This window comes from Poeciliopsis prolifica, unplaced genomic scaffold (genome assembly GCF_027474105.1).
Source record: "Poeciliopsis prolifica strain line A6 unplaced genomic scaffold, Auburn_PproV2 SCAFFOLD004, whole genome shotgun sequence".
In the NCBI taxonomy this organism is placed as follows: Eukaryota; Metazoa; Chordata; class Actinopteri; order Cyprinodontiformes; family Poeciliidae; genus Poeciliopsis; species Poeciliopsis prolifica.
This window is the reverse complement of record NW_026562379.1, coordinates 4,369,316-4,396,331: the sequence shown is the minus strand read 5'-3', so window position 1 is coordinate 4,396,331 and position 27,016 is coordinate 4,369,316. Positions and strand designations below refer to the sequence as shown.

General features: G+C 38.2%; 6 protein-coding genes across 9 annotated transcripts; 2 read left to right on the top strand and 4 right to left on the bottom strand.

Moving 5' to 3' along the window:
* Positions 1 to 285: 285 nt before the first annotated feature.
* On the bottom strand, positions 286 to 4,845 carry folr (folate receptor). 2 transcript variants are annotated; one of them, XM_055027843.1, is made up of 5 exons: positions 4,721 to 4,845; positions 2,557 to 2,704; positions 2,284 to 2,472; positions 767 to 902; positions 286 to 623 (listed from the first exon to the last, which is right to left on the bottom strand). In XM_055027843.1, the coding sequence occupies exons 2-5, from the start codon at positions 2,683 to 2,685 to the stop codon at positions 349 to 351; spliced, it is 729 nt and encodes a 242-aa protein (XP_054883818.1). In that variant the 5' UTR covers positions 2,686 to 2,704; positions 4,721 to 4,845; the 3' UTR covers positions 286 to 348. The 2 variants fall into 2 exon arrangements, with proteins under 2 accessions (XP_054883818.1, XP_054883817.1); XM_055027842.1 differs by having other exon boundaries at positions 2,557 to 2,687.
* On the top strand, positions 3,467 to 8,809 carry anapc15 (anaphase promoting complex subunit 15). Of its 2 annotated transcripts, none has more exons than XM_055027844.1 (5): positions 3,467 to 3,515; positions 6,426 to 6,551; positions 6,635 to 6,694; positions 7,662 to 7,802; positions 7,896 to 8,809. In XM_055027844.1, the coding sequence occupies exons 2-5, from the start codon at positions 6,432 to 6,434 to the stop codon at positions 7,941 to 7,943; spliced, it is 369 nt and encodes a 122-aa protein (XP_054883819.1). In that variant the 5' UTR covers positions 3,467 to 3,515; positions 6,426 to 6,431; the 3' UTR covers positions 7,944 to 8,809. The 2 variants fall into 2 exon arrangements, with proteins under 2 accessions (XP_054883819.1, XP_054883820.1); XM_055027845.1 differs by lacking the exon at positions 3,467 to 3,515 and adding an exon at positions 6,169 to 6,236.
* Positions 8,810 to 9,995: 1,186 nt separating this feature from the next.
* Positions 9,996 to 11,060, bottom strand: tomt (transmembrane O-methyltransferase). The gene is made up of 4 exons (XM_055028792.1): positions 10,769 to 11,060; positions 10,479 to 10,675; positions 10,275 to 10,397; positions 9,996 to 10,193 (listed from the first exon to the last, which is right to left on the bottom strand). The coding sequence occupies exons 1-4, from the start codon at positions 11,058 to 11,060 to the stop codon at positions 9,996 to 9,998; spliced, it is 810 nt and encodes a 269-aa protein (XP_054884767.1).
* A 2,295-nt stretch (positions 11,061 to 13,355) lies between these two features.
* Positions 13,356 to 16,971, bottom strand: sfrp2l (secreted frizzled-related protein 2 like). Its single transcript, XM_055027715.1, has 3 exons — positions 15,821 to 16,971; positions 14,789 to 14,869; positions 13,356 to 14,625 (listed from the first exon to the last, which is right to left on the bottom strand). The coding sequence occupies exons 1-3, from the start codon at positions 16,332 to 16,334 to the stop codon at positions 14,207 to 14,209; spliced, it is 1,014 nt and encodes a 337-aa protein (XP_054883690.1). The 5' UTR covers positions 16,335 to 16,971; the 3' UTR covers positions 13,356 to 14,206.
* Positions 16,972 to 18,084: 1,113 nt separating this feature from the next.
* Positions 18,085 to 21,192, top strand: lamtor1 (late endosomal/lysosomal adaptor, MAPK and MTOR activator 1). Of its 2 annotated transcripts, none has more exons than XM_055028148.1 (5): positions 18,085 to 18,339; positions 19,609 to 19,751; positions 19,843 to 19,920; positions 20,533 to 20,656; positions 20,789 to 21,192. In XM_055028148.1, the coding sequence occupies exons 1-5, from the start codon at positions 18,298 to 18,300 to the stop codon at positions 20,879 to 20,881; spliced, it is 480 nt and encodes a 159-aa protein (XP_054884123.1). In that variant the 5' UTR covers positions 18,085 to 18,297; the 3' UTR covers positions 20,882 to 21,192. The 2 variants fall into 2 exon arrangements, with proteins under 2 accessions (XP_054884123.1, XP_054884122.1); XM_055028147.1 differs by having other exon boundaries at positions 19,606 to 19,751.
* Positions 21,193 to 22,341: 1,149 nt separating this feature from the next.
* lrrc51 (leucine rich repeat containing 51) lies at positions 22,342 to 26,427 on the bottom strand. The gene is made up of 5 exons (XM_055028146.1): positions 26,345 to 26,427; positions 26,160 to 26,236; positions 25,127 to 25,332; positions 23,798 to 23,946; positions 22,342 to 23,254 (listed from the first exon to the last, which is right to left on the bottom strand). The coding sequence occupies exons 2-5, from the start codon at positions 26,221 to 26,223 to the stop codon at positions 23,119 to 23,121; spliced, it is 555 nt and encodes a 184-aa protein (XP_054884121.1). The 5' UTR covers positions 26,224 to 26,236; positions 26,345 to 26,427; the 3' UTR covers positions 22,342 to 23,118.
* Positions 26,428 to 27,016: the final 589 nt, after the last annotated feature.

Here is a 27,016-nt window from a genome sequence, read left to right as displayed (position 1 = left end):
CAGCATCTACAACTCTTATAAGTTACATAAAGTAATTTTCCTTTGGGATTAATGAAGTATTTTTAATTGATTTGAATTGAACTGAATTAAACACTACAACTGAAAGCCTGGAATATCATGCTATGAAGCAATTTATTTTATTTAGTCAAACATTCTAGCTTAATAAATAGCATATAGGTGTTTGGGTCACATTTGCGAATCGAATGTTTTGCTTTTTGCCAATCCCCTTTACAACTGAAAAAGAAGAAAAGCATGCTCAATCTAAAAAAAAAACACTTAGAAAAATGTGTTTGAAAACGCTTTAATTACTGAATCCATTGCGATGAAAGATATGGCAATGGGGTCATGCTAGAAGATGGTTACAAAAAACGACGTGGCAGTCAGGAAGAGTAGCATTGTTACAGGAAAACTTTGGCCCCGCTGAGCGGTGTTGAGGTAGTACTCAGCCACCTTCTTGTTGGGGTTTGATCCTGTGAACCAAAGCTGCATGCAGCGACCAGAGTCTTTGGTGTGGGTGGTGTAAAGATAAGAGTTGGACCAGATTTGTTCACACATGGATTTGGGTGTTGCATAGACATCAGTCCATTTTCTGCATTGACTGTTTGCTGGACACTTGTTGGTACCTGTGAGAGAAATGTGGAGAATAACATAAATCTTACATAAAGGAATATAAAGAAGTTACTCATTTGTACACATGGTCAAACATTTAACCCACTAAAATCTATATTGTTCTATGTCTGCGCTTTTTGCTTCTTGTGTATCTTACCAGAGCGCCAGTCCCATCCCTTGTGCCAATTTGTCTTGCAAGTAAAATCATCCTTGCAGTCGTCCCACCACTGTTCACAATCCTCTTTACAAAGAGGCACGTTCAAGATCCGCTCCTTTCGCCAGCTCTCTTCTGCCTAAACACAAGGGACAACTTGTTTTATAACATAATTCTTCACAACACTTATGTTTAGCAAATAAAGCAGTCTACTCTGGTAAATTAGATTTTTTTTAAACTAAATTTACATAAGTGAAATATGTCTGGTCTTAAAGCCCACCCTGGAGTCAGCTCAAGTTTTCTTTTATAAATCACAAACTAAGTAGTTTTCACAATTAGTATTTGAGCTTTTTGTGAAGATTAAATCCTGGTCAACTTCGGTTCTTGCCAACATATCTTGCATTTGAATACATTTTAATGAAACCTCCAATTTCATCTCATAGGTGGTTCTTGGATATATGATCTCCTGTGAATAAAACAAAGCAGCCAACCTTATTGCCTTCCTTGATTGAATGAATTATTTGAAATCACTGATTGCTCTTAACTTTCTGAATCTACATGAACAAATTACCAAAACCAATGCAATGCTGTCAGTATCCTCTGACCATTCCTATCACAGTTATAATCTCAATCCTTTAGAAACAATCAGGAAAACGTTTTCCAATACACATATAAGTTAATATCCCCAAACAATTATTTCACTTATCAGAAGAAAAGGGCATTTCTATTATCGTTTGCTTTTGTTTTGTGAACACGAATAGCCTGTTTACTGGATACCATAACCTGTCTTGCCTATTTAAATCTAAGGCCTAGACTTTGACTAAGCCACTCTTTTTTCTGAGTCATTGAGAGGTGGGCTTTCCTATGTCCTTCTGATTATTGGAATAATTGTTGTATGTCGGCCACTCCTGGGATGGTCTACCACATTTCCATGTTTTCTTCTTTTGTTGATATCAACTCACTACTTTCTTAGAGTTTCAAGGCCTAAGAAATAATATAATACAATTTTCTTGACTGACAGATGTCAATAACTTTGCTACTCATCTGTTTCTGAATTTCTTCAATTTGGGGCTTAACGCTGCGTTTTTTTAGATTCATTAGCCTACTTTATATTGTCACACAATTTCTATTTAAATAATTGTTGATTCTAAATGCCTGGCAGTAATAAGGCCAGGATCTGGGTGGTTAAATTTTTTTTTTCATCCATTATCATTCATATCAAACTGGGTTGACTGGGTTGAACCATGTTAATCTTTATTTTGTGCTGCTTTTTTTCCACTCTTGGATCATTTTCTCATTTTATATGCATAACCCTGAACTTTTTAAAAGTAGACTGTCTTAATTTTTTTTCTAAATGAACTTGACATTCACCATCATCCAATTAATTTGTAAAGTATTTCCATAAATCTATTTTGAACCAACAAGAAAATTGAAATGAACTTCAGTTGATCATTTTTGGTCAAATACTTTTGCTGCCATCTAGTGTTAGTGTCTCACAGACACACTTCGACAATACACACCGATTGTATCCAGGGTCCCAAGTGTGGGGAACACTCATAGAAGCAAGTGTCCTGGATGAAATGTCTCTTGCACTTGCTGCTCATCGCACCGCAGTGGTTCCAGTTGAAATTATACAGGTAAGAGTTGTCATTGTGGGCCTCTTCGCTGGTGTTAGCAGTGCAACATGCATTCTCACGCCAGGGATCACACTGCAAAGAGAATGTTACATCATGACTTGTAGTTACTGATTCTTTGCTGTTCAACGTCAATAACACCCTGCATGTGTTTCCTACCTGACGATACAGCGCTCCCTCAGGGCCAGGCTCCACTTTGTGATGTTTGGCGTTCATGCACATGTTGAGTTGGTCCAGACACAGAGCGCCACTGGAAAGGGTGAGCAGACAGCCCAGGAACAACAGCATGGCTGGAGAGAAAAACAACCTGTGGAGGTTTGTTATCACGTGGATCAGAAAACCCAAAAAACAACAGCCATTCGCTGATAGTACTTTTCAAAATTCCAACTTAATCTGAAGGTATGTCTACTGTTGAAATACGAATTTTAAAGTAGCACAATAGTACGTAAGTTAACTTTTAGGTTAAGATAAACTTAGATACAGATCCAAACTGGGACAGCTGGTGACTCTCAGAACTTACAGAAATTCCTAATCAGAAAACAGTCTTAGACTCCTTGAATCTCTTTACATAGGGAGCCTGTCTGCCAGGCAATTAACAAATTCCTGAGCATGGTTCAAAAGTTCACTAGAATCTTAAAACTTTTTATAAATAATTTTATCTATATTAGAATTAACTATATTTCTTTAAGTATGTTTTTGATTAGTTACTTATTAGATCCAAACTTATAGTCATTATTTAGCATTACATTTTGTGCAAGCTTGGTTAAAAATACAAACTACTTTCTTGTGGAATCATTTTGAGGCAGAGATAGCGCTGCAGCTGCACTTATATATCAAACTGGACAGCGGCTGGTACGAGAAGGGTTTGCCATATATCTGCTTTTGGGGCTCTTTAGCAGGAGGTAATAAAATTAACATTAAGACAGCCCACCTCCTAATGCATATATTTAAATGAGGAGAATACGCAGTCTATAAAAAATGGTTTGTTTCACAGCAGAAGTTGGAATCTCTTTGTGCTGAGTGAGAGTTTCCCAGAGGATGCATCTTCTGTTATTCTTTTGTCTTTTTTTACTCAGTTCTTTGTCTCTGTTTTGTAATGTCTTGGACTTTTGCTCTAGGTGAGATGCTTATTGTAAAGTTCTTCTTGGATTGAATTTCTCTGGATAAAACTCTGAATATCTGAAGTCTGACGTCGTATGATTGCTCTTTTCTCTCTGCACACTTTCACAGACACAGGAATTCGGGACTAAGAATTAATTAACGAGCTAAATCAAGTTATTCCTCTTTTTAATTCTTAACACTACCCAGTTTTAAATCATCAAAAGAAAGAATTGAAATTTGAATCCATTATTAACTTCAAGAGAACTTAGTTCCTCTTTGATTCCCTCCTTTTTTATTTAGTAATGTTAAGATTATGTAAATTATTTAGATTGCCTTCATTTGTCTCTTTTAGTCATTGCATTCATATTTTACTTTCAATCAAAATCTTCCACCTGCACACCTGTAACTGAGTCCTGTCAAGGGTCTGCCCTTACTACTGCTATACAGAGGTAGCTATCTCTTTCTTTCTAGAGTGTAAGACCTTGCTGTTTAAATATTCTCACTGCTGGAACAAGTGGCTCTGTCATTGCTCAAGGCCACATCATTACATCTTTGGCAATAAAGTAAAAAAATATTAGACTACAAGTTAAAGCTTTATTAGAAGTACAGTTGTGACTAAATATTAAAAACCAATAAGGGAATCACCTACTGAGTTGAATTCAGACTGCTATGCACAATAGCAGGCAGAGATTTGTAAGTTTTTGATCACTATCAAACTAATAGAAATACATTATCTTCTATGTAATGTAACTGAGTTGTTTCAAGCCTCTGAACCTGCCACTGATACTAAGTACAAAAGTGTCTATCTGTTTCTTTCTAGAGTGCAAGACGTTGCTGTTTATTACTATTCCATAATTATGAAGTTGAAGGGAAATTATAAATGGTTTTTAAACATTTTTTTACAAAGCGTGATATTAATGTGCATTCATACTAATGCCAAAACTTTGTAGAATCACCTTTTACAAACGTACTGTGGGTGATATTTCTAGCAATAAAAAACAATCAGGACATAAAAAATGTTGTTATGCTGAATTAGCCCCTATTTATCGAGAAATAGGATATTTGCTACATATGGAGACCACACACACAGTTCAGTCTTTTCTCTGTACACAAAGTCAAAACTTTTACCATAGACTAAACATATCACAGTTTCTTTCATAGCGTCAAAAAGTCTTGCGTTTAGACTTGGAGTCAAAAGAAATAAAGAATAAATCCCTTTTACCTTTTCAGATTCTGTCTTGACGAAATTATCAAGTAAATCTTTATCCCCAGTCAACCTTGAGCACACTTCTCAAGACAAAACAGGAAATTCAAAGCGCACACATTGAACACTCCTCTTACAAGCTTCCCGAGGGGAGTGTGGATGAAGACAAATCCCTTCATGACTGTGAAGTAATTTATTTCCAAAGTTCAAAGTCTAGGTCACAGTTGTTGGAAATTGCAAGAACAGACAAAAAAAGTGCAAATTCCTTCACTGAAGTGTGTGATAATCTGGGTTTTTATTACATGTGGTAGTTTTGTCAACCTCAAGGTTGTTCATCTTCCCCCTCCTACCGCCATGTGATTGAAAAATTTACAGAAAATAACATTGTGAGTCATTAGAAGAAAAAATATGTATTGCAGATATCTTTGTGCTACCCAATTACAGTAATTTCTTCTGAAAGTTCATGAGCTTCTGTTTGCTGTCAGCCATCAACACCAAACTAGACTGAACCAAAACTCTGTGGATTGTTTTGTATTTGGGCGTGGATATTTGAAATTTTGATTGTTGAACTGTTCTTTTCTTTCTTTTTCTGGTTGATAACAGATGAGTACATATGAAGTCTGAATTTATGATTATGTTCAAATAATGAAAGAAGAAAAAAGTTTGTTAATGTCCCCAGCAGGCATGTGCAGGGGGTGCAGGTAGATTCCAGAGATGCGCATCGCAGCGGCTCTTCATGCTGGGCAGGACCAAAGTAATACAGGGCCTTAGACAGAATACCACCACACCCAGAAACTCTTCCTACGAAGAACCTCAGCATCACTAACATGTTTAAATATAGATAAGGTGACGTCTGTGAGAGAGAGACCAGGTTTATTGGCCACGTTTAAAATCAATCACTGATTATTGGTTATTTGCTGTGATGAATTTGTGAACAAACCCAATTCAAACACAAAGATTAACATATTGTAATATGCCATATTGTAGCCACAACAGTCAAACTACCAAGATGACTCTTTAAACTTATGTCTGAATGGACTCTACCAGCAGCTCATGAGTTTTCTTTGCTTTGACATCCCAGTCTTTGCAATGATGGCAGTGACATAGTAGGATCTAATTAGATTCTTGATTAATATGGGTTGTTGCTATGTTGTTGTGCGGTTTTTAAGATCTTGTTCAATGTGCCCCTTTTTTAACTTTGAGCCCCTGCCCCTCCAAAGGTCTCTGCACGGCCCTGGTTCCCAGTTTTCTTATATTTCCATTTCAAGCTACCAAAACATGCACAGTACTACATTCACGTTTTCTTAGGGTCATTGAGTCAAAGATATCATCCATTTTTTGAAGAACAATGTAAAATTCGTCTAAATCGATTTAAACTAACTGTAGCATATTGCTATTTTCGGCATGTATGCTTCAACTAATCATTGTTTCCGAAAGCGGAACCCTTGTGAGGGGAGAGTTTATAGATGAACACCACGTGTTTCCGGTTTTCGTTGTTTTGAATTATTTCAAAGCAGCAACGAGATACTGACAGGTACAGAGTTTGATGTCCTTGAAAATGTTATCCTTTATGGTTTTTGAATGTATTTTAATAACTCTTTAAAGCTTTTATTTAAAACAGAATAATATATTCTCGAACTTAAGGAGTTTCAGGCTGAGCTCTGGGTTTAAAGCTCGAGCTCAGAGCCACTTCGACTTATTTTTGGACTCATTCTCTTGACAGAACATTATGTCGACCCTGTTTCCGTCCCTGCTCCCGCGGGTCACCGAGTCTCTGTGGTTCAACCTGGACAGACCTTGTGTGGACGAGACGGAGCTGCAGCAGCAGGAGCAGCAACATCAGACTTGGGTATCCCGTCACACTCTGCTGCTCCGTGTCTCCCCTGCTCCCCATCCCCGTGTTTTTAAACCTGTCATCTCTGGTCACTTCAGCTGCAGAGCATCGCGGAGAAGGACAACAACCTGATGCCCATCGGGAAACCTGTTTTTGAGGTAACAGCAGGCTGAGAAGAAAACTTTTGGCGTGCAGGTTTCCTCGATTGGATAAAATAGTCTCATTTTAAAAAACATCATGTTACAACCACAACTTCGATGTGTTTTTATTGGGATTTTCTGTGGCAGACCGAGATCAGGTTGTAATTACCTGTAACTGTTAAGTGGAAGGAAATTATGAAGCCCCTAAATAGAATCCGGTGCAACCATTTAACTTTTAAAGCCACTTATTAGTAAATAGATTCCACATCTGTGTATTTTACTCTTGGTATAAATATAGTTGACCTGTGGCAGCCCAAGAGGTTTGTTTGAGAACTGAAATGAAGGAATGATACCAATTTTAAAAACTGCTCTTTTTTTCATATATATTTTATGGCACTAATGGCTTTCATTATTAGTAGCTTGGCAGGAATTGGGTGGATTCACACAAAATAGATCGGGAATAGACCCCAGCACACCTGTACAGAGGACCATTGTTCCTATACATGAGCCAAGTTCTTTTCCACCGAGCCATGCAATGCTAAAAATGTGGCAGAGGAAACTTGGTCCTTAAATGTGCAGCCAGAGCTACAAAGCCATTAATTAGATTAAGCATGTCCACATGTTAGTGCAGACCAGAATCAAATTGAGATCATATGGGAAGATTTTAAATAAAAGTTTACACAAAAGTTGGTTGTCTTTGTTGCAGTAGCTCACAGTGGCTCTTCCTTGGGACTGTCTGAACTTGAGCTGTTTTCTGCAGAGAAGAAGGAGCAACAAATTCATTCTGTAGATGCTCACAGATGCTAGATATGCACCCCAAAAGGCTTGAAGTTGTGATTTGGGTGAAGGATGGCTCAAATCAGAGGGGCTCCATGCACATGCATGCAACACTTTTCAGATCTCTTGGTGTTAGATATTTTTGAAAACTGTCCAAGAAGCAACATAAATTGTTAAGTTCATTGTAGTTTTTCTTTGCTGAATGCAGGCAGGTTATGAGGAGGAGGAGGAAGAGGATGACGAGGATGAGGAAGACAGTGAGGAGGACTCGGAAGATGAAGAAGACATGCAGGACATGGATGAGATGAATGACTACAACGAGTCGCCTGATGACGGCGAGATCAATGAGGTACCTTCATTGAACCTTTTGATGTAGCTATCGGCAGCACTTGTTCTGATCAAACCCAAAATAGATAAATCTGCCTTTGTTTCCCTGAATCAGGTGGACATGGAAGGAGCGGACCAAGACCAGGACCAGTGGATGATTTAAAGCTATTTTTTTGTCGCAATCGGCGTCTGGATTTACACTTGCTATCAAAAATGTGACTGATGCCTAACCACTCTGTGACTCAGATATGTTTTAATATTTGTGTACCTGGGATGAAAATGTAATTGAAATGCATTAGATTTTCAATTGGAAAATCTAATGTGTTCCCCTCCTCTTTCAGAGGAGAGTTCAGGTGAATATTACTCTGTGATCCATCAGTCTTTAAAGCTGCAGACATGGTTGGACATTGCTGTGAAGTTTGCTGCCTGGAACACACTTAGAGATGGGAGATTTGTGTATAAACACTGCCATTGGTCCGCATTTCTTGTTTTCAACTGCAGGCTTATTTAACCAATACATCCGGTTAAAGCTGCTCCAAACCTGCCAGGGGCCCAGACATAGGCCCAGGGGCTGTTTTGTACACTCAACCCAGCAATCTGCCATTTAAACTTTGACCTGGCCATATCTTAAGTCATGTGCTATGGAGATGTGCTGACTTGCTGATTAAGGGAATATTGCTTTGGTCAGCAAAATAATTTGTTACCTGTTAAAACAGCCCATCTTAAAAAACAAAAAAGAAAAAGTCCACTTCATTTTGATTGCAGTGCTACTGAATTGTGGATATAAACTTTCCTTCAGTAGATTTTTTTTTTAAAGACATTGTAAAATAATAATGTGTTCAGACAGTTAAAAGGCCTCTGCTTGTCAGCTCTCTTATCTTTATGGTTTGCAGCTGGGTACAAATGCTCTGATTAAAGTTATAAGTCTGAGTTACAAGTCATCACAAAGATTCAGTTTTTGAGAGATTATTTTTGTTCTATTTGTATTTTTGATTTTGTTTGCTATAAATTAAACAGCTACATATTTTATTTGTGCTTTCTTGTTGTTTATTGTTTAATATTGGGTCAGGATAATGTAAATCCTGTTTAAGGGCTGGAATAATGGAATTGTACTTCTCTGGTGAGAGTCCAACATTAAATTAGTTTATTTTCTGGAGCTGGGCCAGTGAACTGAAGTTTTACAGGAGATGTCAAAGTACATTTAAATAACAATTGCAATGCACGTTATTTGAAAGATTTTATTTATCATATCTCTGATCAGTATTTTCGATCCTGCTTTCAATGCTAGAGTTAAATCAAAATAATTTCCTACAGTTTACATTAGTCTCATAAAAATGTGATCGACAGATTGAAATATAATTTTCTAATTACATTAGGAAATTATATAACTCCCCAACAACTCATTACTCATTGCAGATTATTTGGGTAGCTACATAAAGCTTCACTTATTAACGCTGTTTCACGGCTTTAATAAAATCTTAGGTATAAAATAAAATGCCTTCCTCATTTACCTAGAAAAAACTACATTGCATTTTCTAAATGCAATGTAGTTTTTTGAATTTAAATTTTGAATTTAAATTTCAACTTAAAACATGCTTTGATATGATTTCTTTGGAACTCTAGCAGCATATTTATGGTCGATATCTTATTGGCTATGAAGCTATGTCACATCGTCAAAAGTTTCCTTCCAGAAGTATCAGCTTAATTAATTCCTTGTCAAAAAGATTTCCCACAGCATGATGCTTGCACTACCATGTCTCCCTGTGAATATGGTGGTCTGGTTGATGTGCAAAGTTAGTTTTGCATGTATGTCATTAAGAATTTTAGACTCATCTGACCAGGACATCTTCTTCAACATTTTGTCTGTGTCCCATAAGCACGGTTTCTACTGGTCCCTTCTCTTAGCTACTAGCCTAGGTTATCCCTTCAGACATTTACTTGCAGTGGATTTTATTTCAAATTATGAGAGCAAACATGGCTGAATGCAATGGCACAACTCAATTTTGAAATAACACTTTTAAAGTATTTTAGAACCACTAATCACCTTTTTTCACCAGTTACTGCTTTGTCTGTCACGCACAATCCCAATAACACACTCCGTGCTTAAATGTTAGTTTAAAATCAGATAATTTTTTACTTTGTCACAGTTTTCTTAACAAAATTGCTATAAAATTATTCTGTCATTATTAACATGTATTTCAATAGTAAAGGTGTCTTATTTAATTCCCTGGTAGATGAGCTCAGCCATCCCATCCCTGATGCCCCTGCTGTACTCCAGTGTGGCTCGGTGGATCTTCCATTCATACAAGCCGCACTTCCGGAGGTATCGGAGGAACTTCGGAGCCCCAGGAAACAGCACGTTGTCAGCCACAATCATAGACCCTTTTCCCAGCAGACCATATTCCTCCAGTAACTGGAACAAACAGAATAAATCATAGAACAATGTAAATGTTTCTTTATTGATCTACTAGTTGTGTCTTTGTTAATCTACTACCTGTAGGTCAGGCAGGTAGCATTTCTTCCAGTGATCCATAAATACAAAATCCAGCTTATCCAGGTTGTAGTCGGACCGCAGCCGAGGTATTACTTCATCAGATGGATTCACAATGAGCTCCACCTGAAGAAACAAAAAGATGACAGAACAAAAAGTTTGCATTAAGGGGGATTTTGTGAGTATGACCATTTCCTGCTGTCTCACCGTGTCATCGTCAAATCCTGCCAGACGGATGATTTTCTCAGCAATGGCTGCGTTCCCTTGATCCATCTCGATGCTGTAGAGTCGGGCCCCAAGAGGAAGAGCCCGGGCGATTCTCACGGTGCTGTATCCACAATGAGCTCCCAGTTCCAGCACTGTTAAAGGGTTTTGCTCCATCAGAAGGCGGTCCAGGATCTTACCTAAAAACAACACGCACAAGCTCTAGCAGATATGAATTCAGAATGTTCTCCACATCAACACTTTTTGCACACTAAAGTAAACTGATTCCCTGCCTTTTTTAGGCCCAATGTTGCTGATGAACTCCACCTTGCTGCACCAGTAATCAAAAGCGTCCAGGATGCTGTCTGGGTCCCCAGGTGTGGAGTTAGTCAGAACGTACTGGAACGCACGCTCTTCTCGGCTCAAACCAGTTACACAGTCCTTCCAAATCCTAACCAGAACCGCCCGATAGAACAGCACAAAGTAGTAGCGGTACCTGATTATCAGTGTCAGCAGAAGGGGAACAAAGGCCAAAGCAATAGCAGGGGAAGCCATCTTTGAATAGAAAGAAAACGGCAGATACATTTTATTAGAAGTGACATGGAATCTCATTTATTCTTTCACAGCGGTCTTCAACTCGAGGCCTCTAGAGCAACTGTCCAAGTTTTGGACATGTCGCTGGTCCCACACATTTCATTCACATTTAAACGGTCGACTCACCTGCTCAGTGTAGTCAAGCTTTCCAGAGTCTTGCTATTGACCTAAATATTTGATTCAGTTGTTTGAGCCATTAAAACAATTATTTCCACAATATATTCATTTTACAGAAGCGAGATGATTTCTTATTGTGGTCTTTAAATGACAAGACTATTCATATGAATAAACAATGATGTTGAAATACTTTCCACTTACTTGCCTTTTCTGAACTTGGTGGCTTAACTTACAAAGCTCTATAAACTTTTGAGACACATCATCATACGTTTTCATTCTTAAGTCCGTGAGAATAAAGTGCTCAATAAGCTCTCTACTGTGGATCAGATGCAAATACCAACTGTTCAAATGAAAATAGTAAGAAAGACTCACCTGTTTTCTAATGAACGGTGACTCTTTACTAAACAGAAGTGAAAAGAAGCAGTCCAGCTGAGACCAGAGCATGAGAGGAATGCGCCTGTATCCGAGAAGCTCGAACACTTTGCAGTTTGAATAATTTATCCGTCATGTGACTGACAACATGGATTATTGACAGTTATTTTAATGAAAGAGGCATGAAGTTAAAACATCGGTTTGTCTGCTTTTATAATGAGACATATTAGTCTCCATCTGTCAATATCTAAACCAGAGCAAATTATAAGTGAAGGAGCAGACAGTGATACTGATGGAGGCGGCGTGAAACCGATACATCAAGTTAACTGCAACAGGTGTGTCTCTGTGGAGTCCAATTTCTGTCTTCACTGAGTCATGGTGGAAAGATCAAGAAAAGACTGATCAGAAAATGTATGCAACACTTCCACACAAAACGTAAATACACTGATAGGTTTAATTAAATATAGAGGGAAATATTCAAACATAGCAAAACTATGTGAAATACATACACATTGGATGGAAAAAGTTAATTAGTATAACTTGAGAATTTCTTTATGATGTGGATATTTTCTTCATGCATGCAAGTAAAACTCCACAGACATTGTCGTTGAAGGGTTACACTTGATGTGAAATAGTCACTTTCCAAACATTGCATCACCATCACTGCCTGTGTAACTTCACCACAAATATGTTGAAATGGCCAACAACCAGAACACAGCTCTCTCTCTCATTCTTCAGAGTTGAAAGGTTTTCTAAAAAAAATAATGACAAATGTTGAAATAATATTTTAAATTAGCACAATACTGCACAGGATAGTTTTGATACATATGAAATATACCATAGAAAGTTAAAGTACACTCTACATTCACATAAATTTAGATAAAGATCCAAACTAAAACAACTGCTGAATCTCTGAACTTATATAAATTCATAGGGAGGATTCTACAGAAAACAGGCCTAGAATCTCTTTAGACAGAGCCTGTCTGCCAGGCAATTAACAAATTCCTTAGCATGGTTCAAAAGTTCACTAGGATCTTAAAACTTTTTATAAATAATTTTATCTATATTAGAATTAACTATATTTCTTTAAGCATGTTTTTAATTAGTTACTTATTAGATCCAAACTTATAGTCATTATTTAGCATTACATTTTGTGCAAGCTTGGTTAAAAATACAAACTACTTTCTTGTGGAATCATTTTGAGGCAGAGATAACGCTGCAGCTGCACTCATATATCAAACTGGACAGCTTCTGGTACGAGAAGGGTTTGCCGTATATCTGCTTTTGGGGCTCTTTAGCAGGAGGTAATAAAATTAACATTGAGACAGCCCACACAAAGGAAAAGAACACACCTCCTAATGCATACATTTAAATGAGGAGAATATGCAGTCTATAAAAATGGTTTGTTTCACAGCAGAAGTTGGAATCTCTTTGTGCTGAGTGAGAGTTTCCCGGAGGATGCATCTTCTGTTATTCTTTTGTCTTTTTTTACTCAGTTCTTTGTCTCTGTTTTGTAATGTCTTGGACTTTTGCTCTAGGTGAGATGCTTATTGTAAAGTTCTTCTTGGATTGAATTTCTCTGGATAAAACTCTGAATATCTGAAGTCTGACGTCGTATGATTGCTCTTTTCTCTCTCCACACTTACACAGACACAGGAATTCGGGACTAAGAATTAATTAACGAGCTAAATCAAGTACTTCATCTTTTTAATTCTTAACACAAATTAAATAAATTAGCAACTGGCAAGCACGGACATTGTAACAATCAGGCTGTGGACCACTTGAACTAAAAACTGATTACGGCAGATAATTTTTTTTATTATTATTTCATACTTTGAAAACATGGGAAACATGCATTTAGACCTGGAAATGTGTATGTGAAAAAGAACTAATACCATGATGAAAGCAGCCTCAGTTTACAATTTTCTAATGTTCAGTGTCACAAAAAAAAATTCTCCTCTGTTGATGTTTCTGTCCCCTCACCCATTTAGTTCAGAGCCTGTTGAGCTATGCCTTTTAATAATTAACGTTTCTAACAAAACCAGCAGATATTTTGCTTATTGCACTAAATAGAAATCATCAGTGAACTCATTTATCAGACACATTTGTCAGCACAAACACAAAAACAAGTCTTTTTGTCATGTAAATATGTGTTTACCTTGTTATAAAAAATGTGGTAATGCAAACAACAACAAAAAATAGCAAACTAATTAATAAAATAAATTGTTTTAGTTTCAAAAAACTATGGGTTATCATCAAAATAATCTTTTTCTACAGAAATAGTCACTATAGTTGAAATATTCTCAAAATCAATTAAAAGACTACTAATGTATAATGTCCACTGTAATGGAAAATGAGTTAATTGCAATTTCATCAGAATATAAAACCAATTCTGATTTTTTACAATTTTAATGATCCCTAGCAGTTAAATTGCATAAATTTTAAGGGCGTCATACAACTTATGCCGGGTGGTTAGGTGGGAGTATCTACTCTGTCTTTAAGGGTGAATATTTTTGTGATATTTCTATTTTTCTCACCCGTAGTATTTAGGAATTGTTGTGTATGTTATATTTAGGTGAATAAATACAAAATGTTACAGCTACTAGCATATAGGCTCCATTCTGCAGTGGACTAAAACGGCTAATTGTTTACAGCTCTGGACAAGGCTTTTTCAGAAGACTTCTGATGAACTTCTTCAGCTCTTTGTCTTCTCTGGTCCACTTAACGAGTCGAGTCAAAACAAGTCTTCCTTCTTCAGCCTGAGCTAGGGCCAGGAACCATCCATTTTGGGGTCTATTCTCCAGTCTTCCTCCTCTCTTTGCCTTCTTTTTGTCAACCGGCTCTTCATTTTGCTCTTGCTTGTTGTTTGTCTCTGCCAAGTCTAAGCCGGGACAAGTACAGCTGCCTCCTCCCTGCAGCCACAGAGCCCTGTGGGTCATTGCACCTCCAAACTCCTGCGCCCTCTCTGCACCTCCCCCTGCCCACCTCAGGATGCGGCTGCGGGCCACAGGCACCAACTGCCGGTCGCCTCCTACTGTTGAGACACTGTCCAGACGCATCTTTAAAGCTGTGACACAGAAGGAGAGGTTTTAATGCCGTTCCTGAAGAGTCACTTCAGACAACTTTCTGATCTAAAAATGTATCATGTTTTTGCAGAAGCATCAATTTGAGTCTTCCTGGATGAAAAAAAAAGGAGAGGAATGCTCTGAAAGGCGGCGTTGGTTCCTCACCATATGGACTGTGGCAGAAGTTTTTCTGGATGTCAGACTCTCCTTCAGCTGTCAGAGTGCAGGCGTCGCAGATGATACTCCCTGTGGAAGAGAAACAGGATTGTAATTCTGTGGGGGTGGAGAACAGAGGATGAAAACATAAACCTCGTCTCCAGAGCAATGCATTCAGTGGTCACATCAATAAAACAGGCAAAGAAACATGAAAAAACATTAAGAAAAAAATGCAACTATAAGAAAAACTCTTTGTAAAAACATGTAATTAAATGAAAAGTTAAAAAAAATATCTAGGAAGGAAACAAATATACAATCATGTTATGATAACATTTTAGATGGAATTTTAAGTAACTTGTTTTAGTCCTTTTTAGCTTCTCCTGTTGAAATAAGAGGTTGTAGACACTCAACCGCTCAAAATATGCCCAATCTGCGAATGACCAATTTTATATAAATATAAGAAATAAACTGTCTAATTAATATTGAATGAAAAGTGAGATGTAAATTTCGTCACAGTGATCAGAAATCTCATCCTTTTATTCAGAATCCGAACACAGACCAACACAGCCACTTCAGGAAGGAGACATAATCATCCAGAGGTTTGAAGTGTCTTATCGTTAATCCCTACCATCTGTACAGATTACAATGATCACAGTCGTTGTCAGGGCTTGTTTAGCATGTACATTTCAGCCAAATGTCACCTGCAAACATCTGAACCTGACAGAAGAAACCCTAAATAGAAACAGCAGCAACAAATAAACACCATTAACGTAATAACAAGAAAAGTGTCATTCGTTTATGTCTATATCTGTTAATTTGGCTTGTAAGAAAGATGCCAAGGCCCCACTCTTGTTGATTCGCGACACCCAGAGGGGACCCGAACCTGATGTTGGGAACCACTGGCTTCGGCTAAATTTGCATTAAATGAAACGCAGCCGGTGAACAAATAAAGCCTACAGAACGGTGCCACGGAAACTCAGACTGCGGCAGATTGTGTGATGTGTTGTGTGAAATAGTAGGAGTAAGATAAAGACTCTGGACCTTTCGGCTCCTCCTCCTCCTCCCTCCGCTCCTCCAGCTGTCCTGTTGCTGGGATACAGAGCTCGGTCCCGCTCGGGAACCGAGAGCAGTTAAACATCTCGGGCCAGGGGAACCCGAAGGCGCTCATCACGGGCACGCAGCCGTCCCGCACGGCCTCGCACAGGCTCCTGCAGGGGCTCACGGGCCCGCCGACCTCCGGCAGGCACACCGGGGCGAACAGCGAGCACAGGAACTTCTTGGTGTCCTGGTGGCACAGCTTGGAGACGAGCGGCAGCCAGGCGGCTGACTGCTGCTGGGCCTCTCTCAGGGAGTCGTGGCCGAGCAGGTTGGGCATCCACATACGCCGGTAGCCGATGCCGTGGCACAGGGACAGGGTGCTGGGGACGGGCTTACAGACCGAGCGCAACGAGGAGCTGAACCCGATGGTCGGAGGTCCGAGCAGAACCGGATCCGCAGGGTCGGAGGCACAAACTCCGCTGAAGAGCACAAGAGAGCTGAGCACAAAAACAGACATGGTTCTGGTACTGCAGGGAAATGTTCCCAGCGAGCAGCACTGCCTGGACTTGACTCTCTCCTTTGGGTGTAAACAAAGAGGTGTTTGGTAGAAACAGGGGGTAATTAGAGGGCAGGCGCCTCCCAGTCATCATCCCACCCCATCAGACCAACTGACTCAAACTTCACAGGACCAGTTCGACTGGATCAGTAAACCCTCAGCATCACACTCACTATAAATGCTGCAAACACCGTGCCTTGGGAATATTCCCAAATCTTATCTTACATTTGGCCATGTTGCAGTTACAAACTTCAATGTGTTTTATTGGGGATTTCAAGTGACAGAGCAGGATTTTAAAACAATATGAACAAGTGGTTTCCAGTATGAAATAGAAATAGTTGCCCTGACTAAACATTCTCTCACTCGAGCTGTGGATGTCTGCAGCTCTGTCAGCGTTAGGCAGGCTGTCAAACTATTGTTCATTTTCAAATGATGGGGCTGAACAGGGGTCCTGAGATTTTGGCTTGGGATATCGTCTTACTCAATATTTCTCCGCTTCTTCATCCCGGACCTGCCTGGTGTGTTTCTGGTTCTCCGTAACGCTTTTTTCTCCTCTAATGTTCTCAAATGAAGCGAAGAAGCTTTCATAATGACAAAAAGTAAGCCTAATTGTTATTTTTAATCGTTAAAACAAAAGATTCTTAAAACTCTTAATGCCAACAACAATAATAATGCATCAACCACCTAAATATGTAAATATGTAATTAAAAATAGATTCATTTCTTATGAATCTAATTGACTCTGTTGTCAATTAAAGTAACTGATTGTGTGTGGCCTGTTTACGTCTTTCATGGAGTGTTTTCTATTTCTGTTTCTGGACATTTGTTAGTTTAACTGTTACATGTTTGTCTAACAATACATTTTCAAGCTTTTTAGATTATGAGATATGCTGTCAGCAATGTAAGTTGTAAATAGAATTAAGGGTCTGCAAATAAAATGTAATGATGTGTGTTATAAAAACACAGTTTGTGGCATTCTGTCATCATCTACTCACTCAAAGGGTGTTAAGAGGCCCTTTCATGTCAGTGAAGCCGTCAGGTTCACTGACATGTCTTGTCCTGTTCTGCACTGCTCTTGCACTTTGATGCTTGGTACCATTCAAATTGGGTCGAATGCTGTTAAATCCCCCATATTATAAAAATGTATGTTGCATTGTTAAAATAGCATTTACAGTTATATGTTGAATAAACCTCAATAAACTGAAACAATTTTGTAAAGGGGACTCGGGACAATATTCCAGCATAGTATTTTGTATCATACAAACCACTTCTTGACTGATTAAGCGTCATACTTCGAGATGACTTTGTGCATGTTAAAGCCCCAGGGGAAGGTCCAGGCATTTCCCTGACCGCCACTGGCTACCTGAACAACCAATAAAGTCCCAAAGTCATTATGCCCCTTCTCAATTGTTGCATTCTTCTTTAAAGGTGATTTTTCATAGACAGATAGACAGACAGACAGACAGACAGACAGACAGATAGACAGATAGACAGACATATAGACAGATAGATAGATAGATAGATAGATAGATAGATAGATAGATAGATAGATAGATAGATAGATAGATAGATAGATAGATAGATAGATAGATAGATAGATAGATAGATAGATAGATAGATAAACCCGTATGACCTCTGTCCACACCTTTGTTTGAATTTTCCACTCTCACGTGACTGAGGTCATTGCTGCTTCTCAAATACCGGAAGTAGTTGTTGTGTTGTTGTTGCACCACAGCTGCTGTCATGTGATAGCCTGTCTGAGCAAGCTGCTGTGATCAGTGGCTTTTTCTTTTTACCTTTGTCCGGGAGTGAATTAAAAGCAGGCGGGCGAGCAGCTTTATGTTCGTTGCGGAAGAACCACACGGCTCGTTTGTGAAGGAGAGCAGGGCAGCCGGGGTTGTGTAGTTTGACCCTCGGACGCAGCCATGGGGTGCTGTTACAGTGGCGAGGACGGCAACTCCAGAGAGGTAGCTAGCCGCTAGCCGAAATTCATCACCGATTTCTTGCCTATTAAGAAAGAACTGAGACTCGACGCGTTTCCAGTCTTTTGGTTGATGTATAGCGAGTAATATGAGCAATGTGTTGCTATGAAGAAGTCGCTTTGAGGTTGTTTGTGATGGGAAGCCGGAAAGTGGCGTTAGCTTGCTACTTTAAGCAAGCTAACTGGGACAGGCCCAGCAAAAGCTAAGTTGCTCATGAAAGTTTATATAACTTAAAACGGTACAATATAAAACACTAAATGTAAACATTTGTGGATATTTGTATGTATGTAGATCTATATATATATATTAATGCCTTACATAGTTTGGATGTTCATGAGCAGAGGGGTATCCGTCATCTGAAAAGTACTGATTCCTTCACTAGATGTTGGCTTAAATAATCAATCAATGTTTACCAGCAGGAACATCGTTGATTTGACATCTGAATGTCACATGACTGTTAACGTCCTCTGCTGTTTATAGTTTAAGGAAACGAGGCCTGTCTGTGAGCTGGAAGTTTTCTCTTGAAGCGTTTATGGTCATATAACAAGATGCACTGCAACTTTCCCCTAAACTTTATGGATGTTTGCATTTAACTGAGTGACATATTGAAAATATTAGAATGATGAGGACACAGTGATTAATGGCTGGATTTTTTTTAGGCAAGCTTTAGCAAATGATACAATCCAGCATAAAAATCAAACATTTTGATGAACACATTGTTCTGTATACAATTTAATACAATATGAAACTTTTTCCTTTTTCCATTATTTTTATGAATGGAATAAAATGGCGACAAACATGGGATCTTTGAAGATCTGTTACTGTTTAGCTACGCAAACTACTATTTCTATTTGGAACATGTACATGATATGTTCATATATAAATACATGTTCACATTTATACAATGAAAGCAAATAAAACAAAATACAAAACAATTACAGTCCTCCTTCATTGATTTAATTTGAATACCTGAAAAGAAATGGGAAGAAAAAGACCATATTCCACCTCTTTAGTACTTTAAATATAAAAACATGATGAAGGCATAGTAAGTTCTTAGATTTTTGCTTCAGAATTTCTTTATTTTTCAGTCACAGTGTGTGCTGCTCGGGGTACGGGTGCGAGGTAAACTAAAGAGATGGATGCATCAAACTTTCCTTCAGCTTTAATTTTGTATCCAGTGAAAAAGCCACTTTTTCACATTAATAACAGAACACAAAATGTTATTTCATTTCCCTTCTTACTTTGCTCTAGAAGCCTGAGGAAACAGACCCGCTGATCCCCCATCCGAACCCTGTGAGCAAACCTCCAAATGGGACAGAGTGGCCCATCCCTGGTGTCCCCTCTCCACCGACAGATGGACAAGCCCTCCTTACATCCATCTTGACAAAGACTGCGCAGTAATCATTATGAGTTTACACAAAATGACATTGAAACCCAATTTATTTGTGTTGAGGGGGAAAAAAAAGATAATTTTCCTATTTCTTTTAGGAACATAATTGACGTCTCAGCAGCTGACTCTGTTGTAATGGAGCAACATGAAATCATGGACAAAGCTAGGCAGTACAGGTATGTTGAAAGTTTTGCTTATAGACAAAAAAATCACTTTATCATAAGATAAGATCCTTCACTGTTTTCCCCTGAAGCTTATTGGCAGAGTGATCACTGAGATAGAAACTGCTATGGTACAACTATGTAATATTTTTTTATGCCATGTTTATTCCATTATTTACAAAATAAATCCGTTTTGTCTATATGTTATCCATCTGTGGATCAATTTCTCTATTCGTTTGTGCATTATTCCCATTCTTCCCTCTGTCTGTCTCTGCTTTTAGCAGATTTAATACTTTGGAGCCAGACCACTATGGAAATATCTACCATAATTAGATTAAATGAGGCCAAAAATAGGAGAACTGAGAAATTTGAGTCAGAAATTTTTTTTGATTTTGACACGCAAAAGTTGGACCCTGACAAAATGTAAGAACTAAGAATGAAAATCTTATGCCGTGTCATCTTGCTGTGGTTGGATGGTTTAGAATAACATACAGGTGTAGATAAAAATGTTGGTTCTTAAAACACAGACTTCCTTTCATAGATAATGGATGGTCTGTTCCAGACTAAATGTGTCTTTATTTCTAAACCCAGTAGGAATTACAAGCTTTTTTTTCTCCCCTCTTTCAGTACAAAACTGGCTATGTTGAGCACCAGCTTGCCTCAGAAGAAAGCCCTCACTCTTCCCTCCCTAACTAGTCAGCCCCACCAAGTGCTTGCTAGTGACCTGGTGCCATACTCAGATGTTCAGCAGGTAAGCTGTGTTGTTTCAAAAGAGCTCACAGAGGTTTTTAAGCAAAATAAAATGCACACTAGTTTTCCTTTTTTTTCCTTACATAATATTTCTTATTTTGCATACATTCTCTGTTTTCTTGTGTATTTGCAGGTATCCAAGATAGCGGCTTACGCTTACAGTGCAATCTCTCAAATCAAAGTGGATGCTAAAGAGGAACTGGTCGTCCAGTTTGCCATTCCTTGACTGTCCCCTGCATATTGTTCCTCCCGCCCCACTCGCTCTGTGTCACTCCTGCTTCATCGTACTCCAGCCCACCTTTTTTTTTTTATTAAAGCATTTTGGTCGTCCTGCTTCGTAGCTCTGCCACAAACTTTTGTGAAGACAGGAAGTGAATCACCTCCCACCGTCTTAGTAAAATTATCTAGCGTTATTGGCAGAGGTCTATGGAGGTGGATTTCGAGTTTTTGTCCGATGTGTCAGCGAGGCCTCCTCTGTGTGTCACACATGCGTTAGGCTTTGTCCAAAAGATGTAAAATAAATCAATATTCATAATATTTTAGGTTTTCAGGGTCCTTTCAGTGTCTTTTGACTTTATTTTGAGATGGGCACACTGTAGTCACACCGTGCTATCAAATGAGACCGCTGCAGGATGTTTGGCTCATGGTTCACACGCTAGCTGTGATCAATAAGTCATATTGTGTGAGACATTTCACATTTTTACAGTGCAGTGGATGTGATTGACAGTCGTAGTTTTTTACTTGCAAATAACTTGGGACATGACTTCATATTTGTACATCATATAAGTTTAAATCTAAAGTATTTTTTCAGTTAGTTTTCTCAAAAAAGTAAAAAAAAAAAGAAGTAAATTTCATCTTGAAAAGAGTAGTTATCATCTTTCTCCCCTGAGAAATTAAGTTGTTGTTTCACCCTGCATTGAACAGCAGGCCTGGTGAATAAATGCAGCTCATCTGCTGTCACTCTCAATCAAGACAAAACCTTTAGTTTCAGTTTTCATTTCAGCTCCTGATGGTTCAGTCTTTCATCAGACCATATCATGATTAACACGTTCATTTCCGGAGGATAAGGATTCAAACACAAGCAGAGGTGTGGGCTGGTTGGACGTCCTGAAATGTTTTAGCTTAACGGACGAGTTTACAGACAGATGTTCAAGTATCCTGCCCTCCTGATGAATTGGGCACGAACTTAACATTTTAAATGACAGGGTTAGAAAATCAAGGGTGAAGCGAGCGGCCTGTGGAGGATGCAAAGACTCGCGGTATGATCGTTACCTTTGTACAGAATTTTCCGATCGACTACATCTGTAGCCGGTGGATCGTATGAAGGTCCTGAGGGATGACAGTTTTTTATGAAACAGAAATGCTTTTCAGGTCTGCGATTGTTAGCTTTTTACTTAAAGCCTTTTCCCCCACCCCCGAATTGAGGTTTTCATATTAATCAGAAACTAACTTGTTGCAGCATGGAAGAGTGTTAATCTATATACCCGATCAGATTAAATAACCTCAGATCTTTTGCCGATTATTTATGTGTTTTTGTTTCTAACTGTACATGTGCTCTTTAAGGGAGGGCGCAACATGAGATGATCTCAAGTTGCTAAAGGGAGCCTGCAAGACTATTTATACCACACAATTGATTAGAGCTTTTGTTATGCAATGGATTCTTGGCATTTTTTTTTTTGTTACTTAAATGTGTAATACATGGAAGACTGTATGTTTGTACTATCCTAGGCTAGTACCAAAAAGTTAAATAGATTTATTTTATTTTTTTTGGGGTTTAATCAGTTCATTAAAAAGTTTCAAGAAAACAATTGTGTCTTATTGTAGTGACCACATGTTGACTTCTGAGAAGTAGTTTATTTGGTGATGTTACAGAGTTTTAACAGATAATTTACATCAAGAATCAAACATTTCTACAGGTACAAATTTGTATATTAATACAACATTGAGATGTTACTTTATTTCAGTCACTCAAGAAGTAATTATGATATTGTATACATATATTGATATATTTCTAGGATTTGGTATTTGGTGATTATGGCCTAAGGCTAATAATTCTTCATGGACTGTATGTGAGTTTATATCAGGAGAATTAGGATTGTTGACATAGTATAACTGTTCAATATTATTCAACTTACAGGTGGGATGCACCTGTAAGTTCAGAGACGTTTGATTGATCACCTTGAGTCTTTGTTGCTTGAACTTGGCTAAACTCATGCCATGATTAGATTTGAAAAAAATTGCAAGTTAATTGTGAAATGAGTAGGTTTCAGTGATGTTCTCAAACAAACAACGAATTGTTCTATTTCCACCACAGAAACCTCAAATTGTGACATTAAATTGCAAAAACATATTTACAGCAACACTAATTTCAGTTCAAATACTGGTGGCAAATGTGCATATTTAAAAATCTGTTTTCTGGCAGTGAAGCTTTTGAACTGAGTTATGATTTTCACACACTAGCATTCAGTGAAGGCTCTTCCTGGTGCTTCTGCAGCGGGAGTTGCTTTGATGCCACAGCTTTGCCAGGACTCGCTCCTGGTGCGTCACACCACTGAAGTCCATCGTTTTTAACTGTGGCAATGCAGAAATCACACGATTCCTGCACACAGAAAACCACACACAGAATATTGCACTTATTTTAACTTTTAAGAGTTTCTAGCTGTGCCACGTCTGAAAGCGGTAAAGCTATTCTTACAAGTGTTGCATTTTGTGTTGAAAATCAAACATAAAAAAATGGACTGTTTAAAAAGCGATCACTGTTTTAATTAGCAGACGTAAAAAAGACATCATAGTTTCTTAACCTTGAATTATATGTGTGTGTATGTGTGTGTGTGTAAGAGCTGTTGCTGTGCAGACCAGGACAGGAATTTGATCCGTGTTTTAGCACCTGTTGCAATGTTGTGCACATACGTGCCTGCAAAGCATTTGGGTCTAGAGTAATCCCTCTCTTCTGCTCTCTGTATTTATGAATCAAAAGCACGTACCTACTCTCTGCACATATGTGTGTTGTACATAGCAACAAATGACAACAGTAGATGACTGCATTTCTGCAGTCATATAAAACAAAATGTTACAAGTAAAGGACCTCGCTGTAATATTGCCTCAACTCTGTAAGATGTGTGTGTCAGAGAAATGTCTCAACCTGTAAGTCTTGTTTGCCTCTATAGGGTTTCCATGTAGAGTGACGGAGTGAAGATGGGGGAGCACACCCAACCTGTCCACCTCTGACAGAGTAGAAATGTTGTTTCCATGAAGATATAACACACGGAGTCCATGCAACTCACACAAAACCTGCAACATATTTGTGTTCAAGCTTTATTAATGTGGCAGCCTACAAATCACAAAGCAGTGACTGGAATATTCTGACATGCCAACATAAAGTAGCTCATAACTATAAAGTGGAAGGAGCATAATACATGATTTTACAAACTTTTATAGAAAAAAATATATATAAGGTGTACATTTGCCTTCAGCCTCCCGGAATCAACACTTTGAAGGACATTTTTGTGCAGCAATTAGAGCTCTGGGTTTTTTGAGTCCATATGTTGTTATCAGAATAAGGATGAGAGTTACATTTTTGGACATTTTCTTAAAAAAAAGCAACAACAAAAAACTGCTTAAGCCACATCAGACTGATGGAGAGAATATAAACAGACATTTTCAAGTATTGCGTCAGATTGTTCATTGCGATTAGGACTGGACTTTGACAGAGCCATTCCAATATGGTCCATGAATATGCCACTGTGCATTGATAAGTCACTGCATTGCAGCTCTGGCTGCCTGTTTATGGCTGTCACCAGTAGCAAGTCTTTACAATTTCCATTGATTTTGTCCTTCGTCACATTAACACTCATTGGCTTCCCTTTTCCTGCTCAAGACGGATGATACTGACACAACTATGTTTCACTGTGGGGATTGGGTGTGCTAATTTTCCACAGATGATAGCATTAAGGTTATATCAAAGCACTTCCTTCCATGTGTGTGCTTGCCTTTGTCCTGCTTGCTGTGGATTGAAAATATGACTTCTTATGGTTCTCTTTTAATAACTGATTCTCTCCTCTGCCATAAAGGGCCAGATTTGGAAGGACTTGTGAAATGGTTAGTGAAATGATGAAAGGTTGAGATAATATTTTATGACCAAAGCCATAAAATATGTTGTCCCTGACCTTCTGCTGTGTTTCTTTATCTTCATTCTTTAAAAAATTGAGTACATAGGATTTCATGTGGGTTTATCAGAGTAGCAAAGGACAAATTCACATATGTGCCATCAAAACTTATCGGATATTTTTGAAAAAAGTTTTGAAAATCTTATATTAATTGAATTCTCGTTCACAATTATGATGCATCCCTTTGTGTTGGTTTCACATATAAAGTGAATGATATAATTCCAGGGAACTAATTAAATTTGCGATGTAAAAATGACAAAGGTGTATGAACCATTTTTGCAAGGAAATGGTCAAATGAAACTTACCTTATCTATATGTGAGAGTTTGTTGAAGGAGAGGTCCAGCCAGGCGAGACTTGAGGGTTCAGCCAGGAAGTGGCTCACTGTCTGATGGAGGTCACACAGGTCACTGATGCTGTTGTTACTGAGACGGAGGGAGCAGCTAAGATATTTACTTTCTGAATTTTTTTTTAAAGGTCGAAGACTGCTGTGAGGAGTCTCCGTCCAAGCATCTGAAACAGAAAATACAAGAAAGGTAGAGAATTTAAAATACTGGCTATTTATTTTTATTACAGACACAAACTATGTAGGTTATTAAAGCTTTTGTCATGCAAATATTATTTTGCTACAAAAAGCAGTAGAAATCAAAAACAGACATGTTCATTTTTTGTTACTGACTGCATCACTTGCATGGGCAACCGTACTACCTAACCTATTCAAGGATTTTTTATTGTCATTTTATTGAAGTTTGTACTCAGGTCCAGATTAAGAAATTTTTAACATACATACACACACAAAAAATATATAAAAATACATTGATAATTAAATAAAAAATAAATAAATGATGCAAATAAACCTATGCAACTGAAGGTATGTAACTCATAATAACCTCGTTCACCTTCCAACCTCTTCTGCCCCTTTGCAAACACACTTACTCCTATTTGCTGCAGTCTAAGGACTGATTGAGACTTATTTATTTATCATTGAGGGTACCACTCCAATTGTGTTATGTTCCAGAAGCATGATGACAAATGAAAAATAAAAACAAAACAATCTTATGTCTTACAAGTCCAAGGAATTGAAGAGATTGATTGTATAGTAAAAAGGGTCTGAATATTTTTTTAAAATAAACATTTCAATTCTTTTCATTTAAGGAAACACATGTGCTTCATCGTCCTTTCATTTTTAAAAATATAACTCAGCCGAATGACACTGAAGCCCTATAAGACCTGTTGTTGATTTTCTATTTTCAATCAGGATCGACAGAAATGAAGCTCAGTAATCAAGCTGATCATCAGAAAGTGCGAACATTTAGAGAAACCTCGATGAAGATCAGAACCTGTCAATCTGCTGAGGCTTCTGAAAGATAAATCCACCGGAGCTCCACGCATAATCTTATCCATGAACACGTATAACCTGCAGAATTAAGAGACATAAGTCTGCATCATTTTTGTGATACATTTAGCGTAGATGTCTTCATATTTTTGACAAGTAGTCAATCAGTGATGTAAATCCTAAACTAACCGTGTACTCGCTGTTCAAATGGACGTTTCGGTGGGGCCCTTCTTTGCTGAAGCAGTCTTTACACACAACAACTTGATACCAAGGTAACCAACACATGCATTCTGGGATTTGAAGTGAAGATGACTGGCGGACTCGTTAATACGTCATTCCCGTAAACAAATAAATGCTGACTTTACAGGTTGAAATTATATTTTAGCCTATTAATAAAACCTGCGTGTGCAACCTGATATTAAATTACCAAATTTTTATTCCATTTTACTTTCCAGGCGCCAAGTCTCAGTTGACTACATAAAACAAGTCAGATTGAAAACAGAATTAAATCGGCGTGTCAAATATTAACTTTTGTACGAATTCCTCCCGTTTACTCTTTTCTGTTAAACCATTTACTTATTGCAGATAAGATATTTCCTGTTCAAATATGTCAATGTTTAATAACCTGCAGAATTAAGAGACACTGTTATCTCAAAAATGGGTGGCATTTTTTAGATGATAGCGCATGGTGTAATAATGGTGGTCGTTGTGATACTACGACCACTGCTACCACTGCCACACAAAAAATTATATCAAGAATGTTCACGTCCTCCCATACTTTTTGACGTAAACATGCCGTGATGGTTTGCCACTTCCAACATGGCGAACCCCTCTCACCCCCTCAAAAAAAAAGAAAACAAG

Bases quoted from the DNA above. Each gene is read 5' to 3' on its own strand.
- folr (XM_055027843.1), bottom strand. From the start codon at position 2,685: ATGCTGTTGTTCCTGGGCTGTCTGCTCACCCTTTCCAGTGGCGCTCTG. The intron at 903-2,283 runs GTGTGTATTGTC...CCTTGTGTTTAG, and splicing joins TGGGACCCTGGATACAATCG to GCAGAAGAGAGCTGGCGAAA. The intron at 624-766 runs GTAAGATACACA...TTTCTCTCACAG, and splicing joins GGGATGGGACTGGCGCTCTG to GTACCAACAAGTGTCCAGCA.
- anapc15 (XM_055027844.1), top strand. From the start codon at position 6,432: ATGTCGACCCTGTTTCCGTCCCTGCTCCCGCGGGTCACCGAGTCTCTG. The intron at 6,552-6,634 runs GTATCCCGTCAC...TGGTCACTTCAG, and splicing joins AGCAGCAACATCAGACTTGG to CTGCAGAGCATCGCGGAGAA. The intron at 7,803-7,895 runs GTACCTTCATTG...TCCCTGAATCAG, and splicing joins ATGACGGCGAGATCAATGAG to GTGGACATGGAAGGAGCGGA.
- tomt (XM_055028792.1), bottom strand. From the start codon at position 11,060: ATGTATCTGCCGTTTTCTTTCTATTCAAAGATGGCTTCCCCTGCTATT. The intron at 10,676-10,768 runs GCAGGGAATCAG...TGTTGTTTTTAG, and splicing joins CAACATTGGGCCTAAAAAAG to GTAAGATCCTGGACCGCCTT. The intron at 10,194-10,274 runs GTAGTAGATTAA...TGTTTGTTCCAG, and splicing joins GCTACCTGCCTGACCTACAG to TTACTGGAGGAATATGGTCT.
- sfrp2l (XM_055027715.1), bottom strand. From the start codon at position 16,334: ATGTCTGTTTTTGTGCTCAGCTCTCTTGTGCTCTTCAGCGGAGTTTGT. The intron at 14,870-15,820 runs GTCCAGAGTCTT...TCTCTTCCACAG, and splicing joins GGAGGAGGAGGAGCCGAAAG to GGAGTATCATCTGCGACGCC. The intron at 14,626-14,788 runs GTGAGGAACCAA...TCTGTGTCACAG, and splicing joins CTTCTGCCACAGTCCATATG to CTTTAAAGATGCGTCTGGAC.
- lamtor1 (XM_055028147.1), top strand. From the start codon at position 18,298: ATGGGGTGCTGTTACAGTGGCGAGGACGGCAACTCCAGAGAG. The intron at 18,340-19,605 runs GTAGCTAGCCGC...ACTTTGCTCTAG, and splicing joins AGGACGGCAACTCCAGAGAG to AAGCCTGAGGAAACAGACCC. The intron at 20,657-20,788 runs GTAAGCTGTGTT...GTGTATTTGCAG, and splicing joins CATACTCAGATGTTCAGCAG to GTATCCAAGATAGCGGCTTA.
- lrrc51 (XM_055028146.1), bottom strand. From the start codon at position 26,223: ATGGATAAGATTATGCGTGGAGCTCCGGTGGATTTATCTTTCAGAAGC. The intron at 25,333-26,159 runs GTTCTGATCTTC...TTTCTGTTTCAG, and splicing joins AAGCCTCAGCAGATTGACAG to ATGCTTGGACGGAGACTCCT. The intron at 23,255-23,797 runs GTTGAGACATTT...TTCTGTGTGCAG, and splicing joins GAGGCAAACAAGACTTACAG to GAATCGTGTGATTTCTGCAT.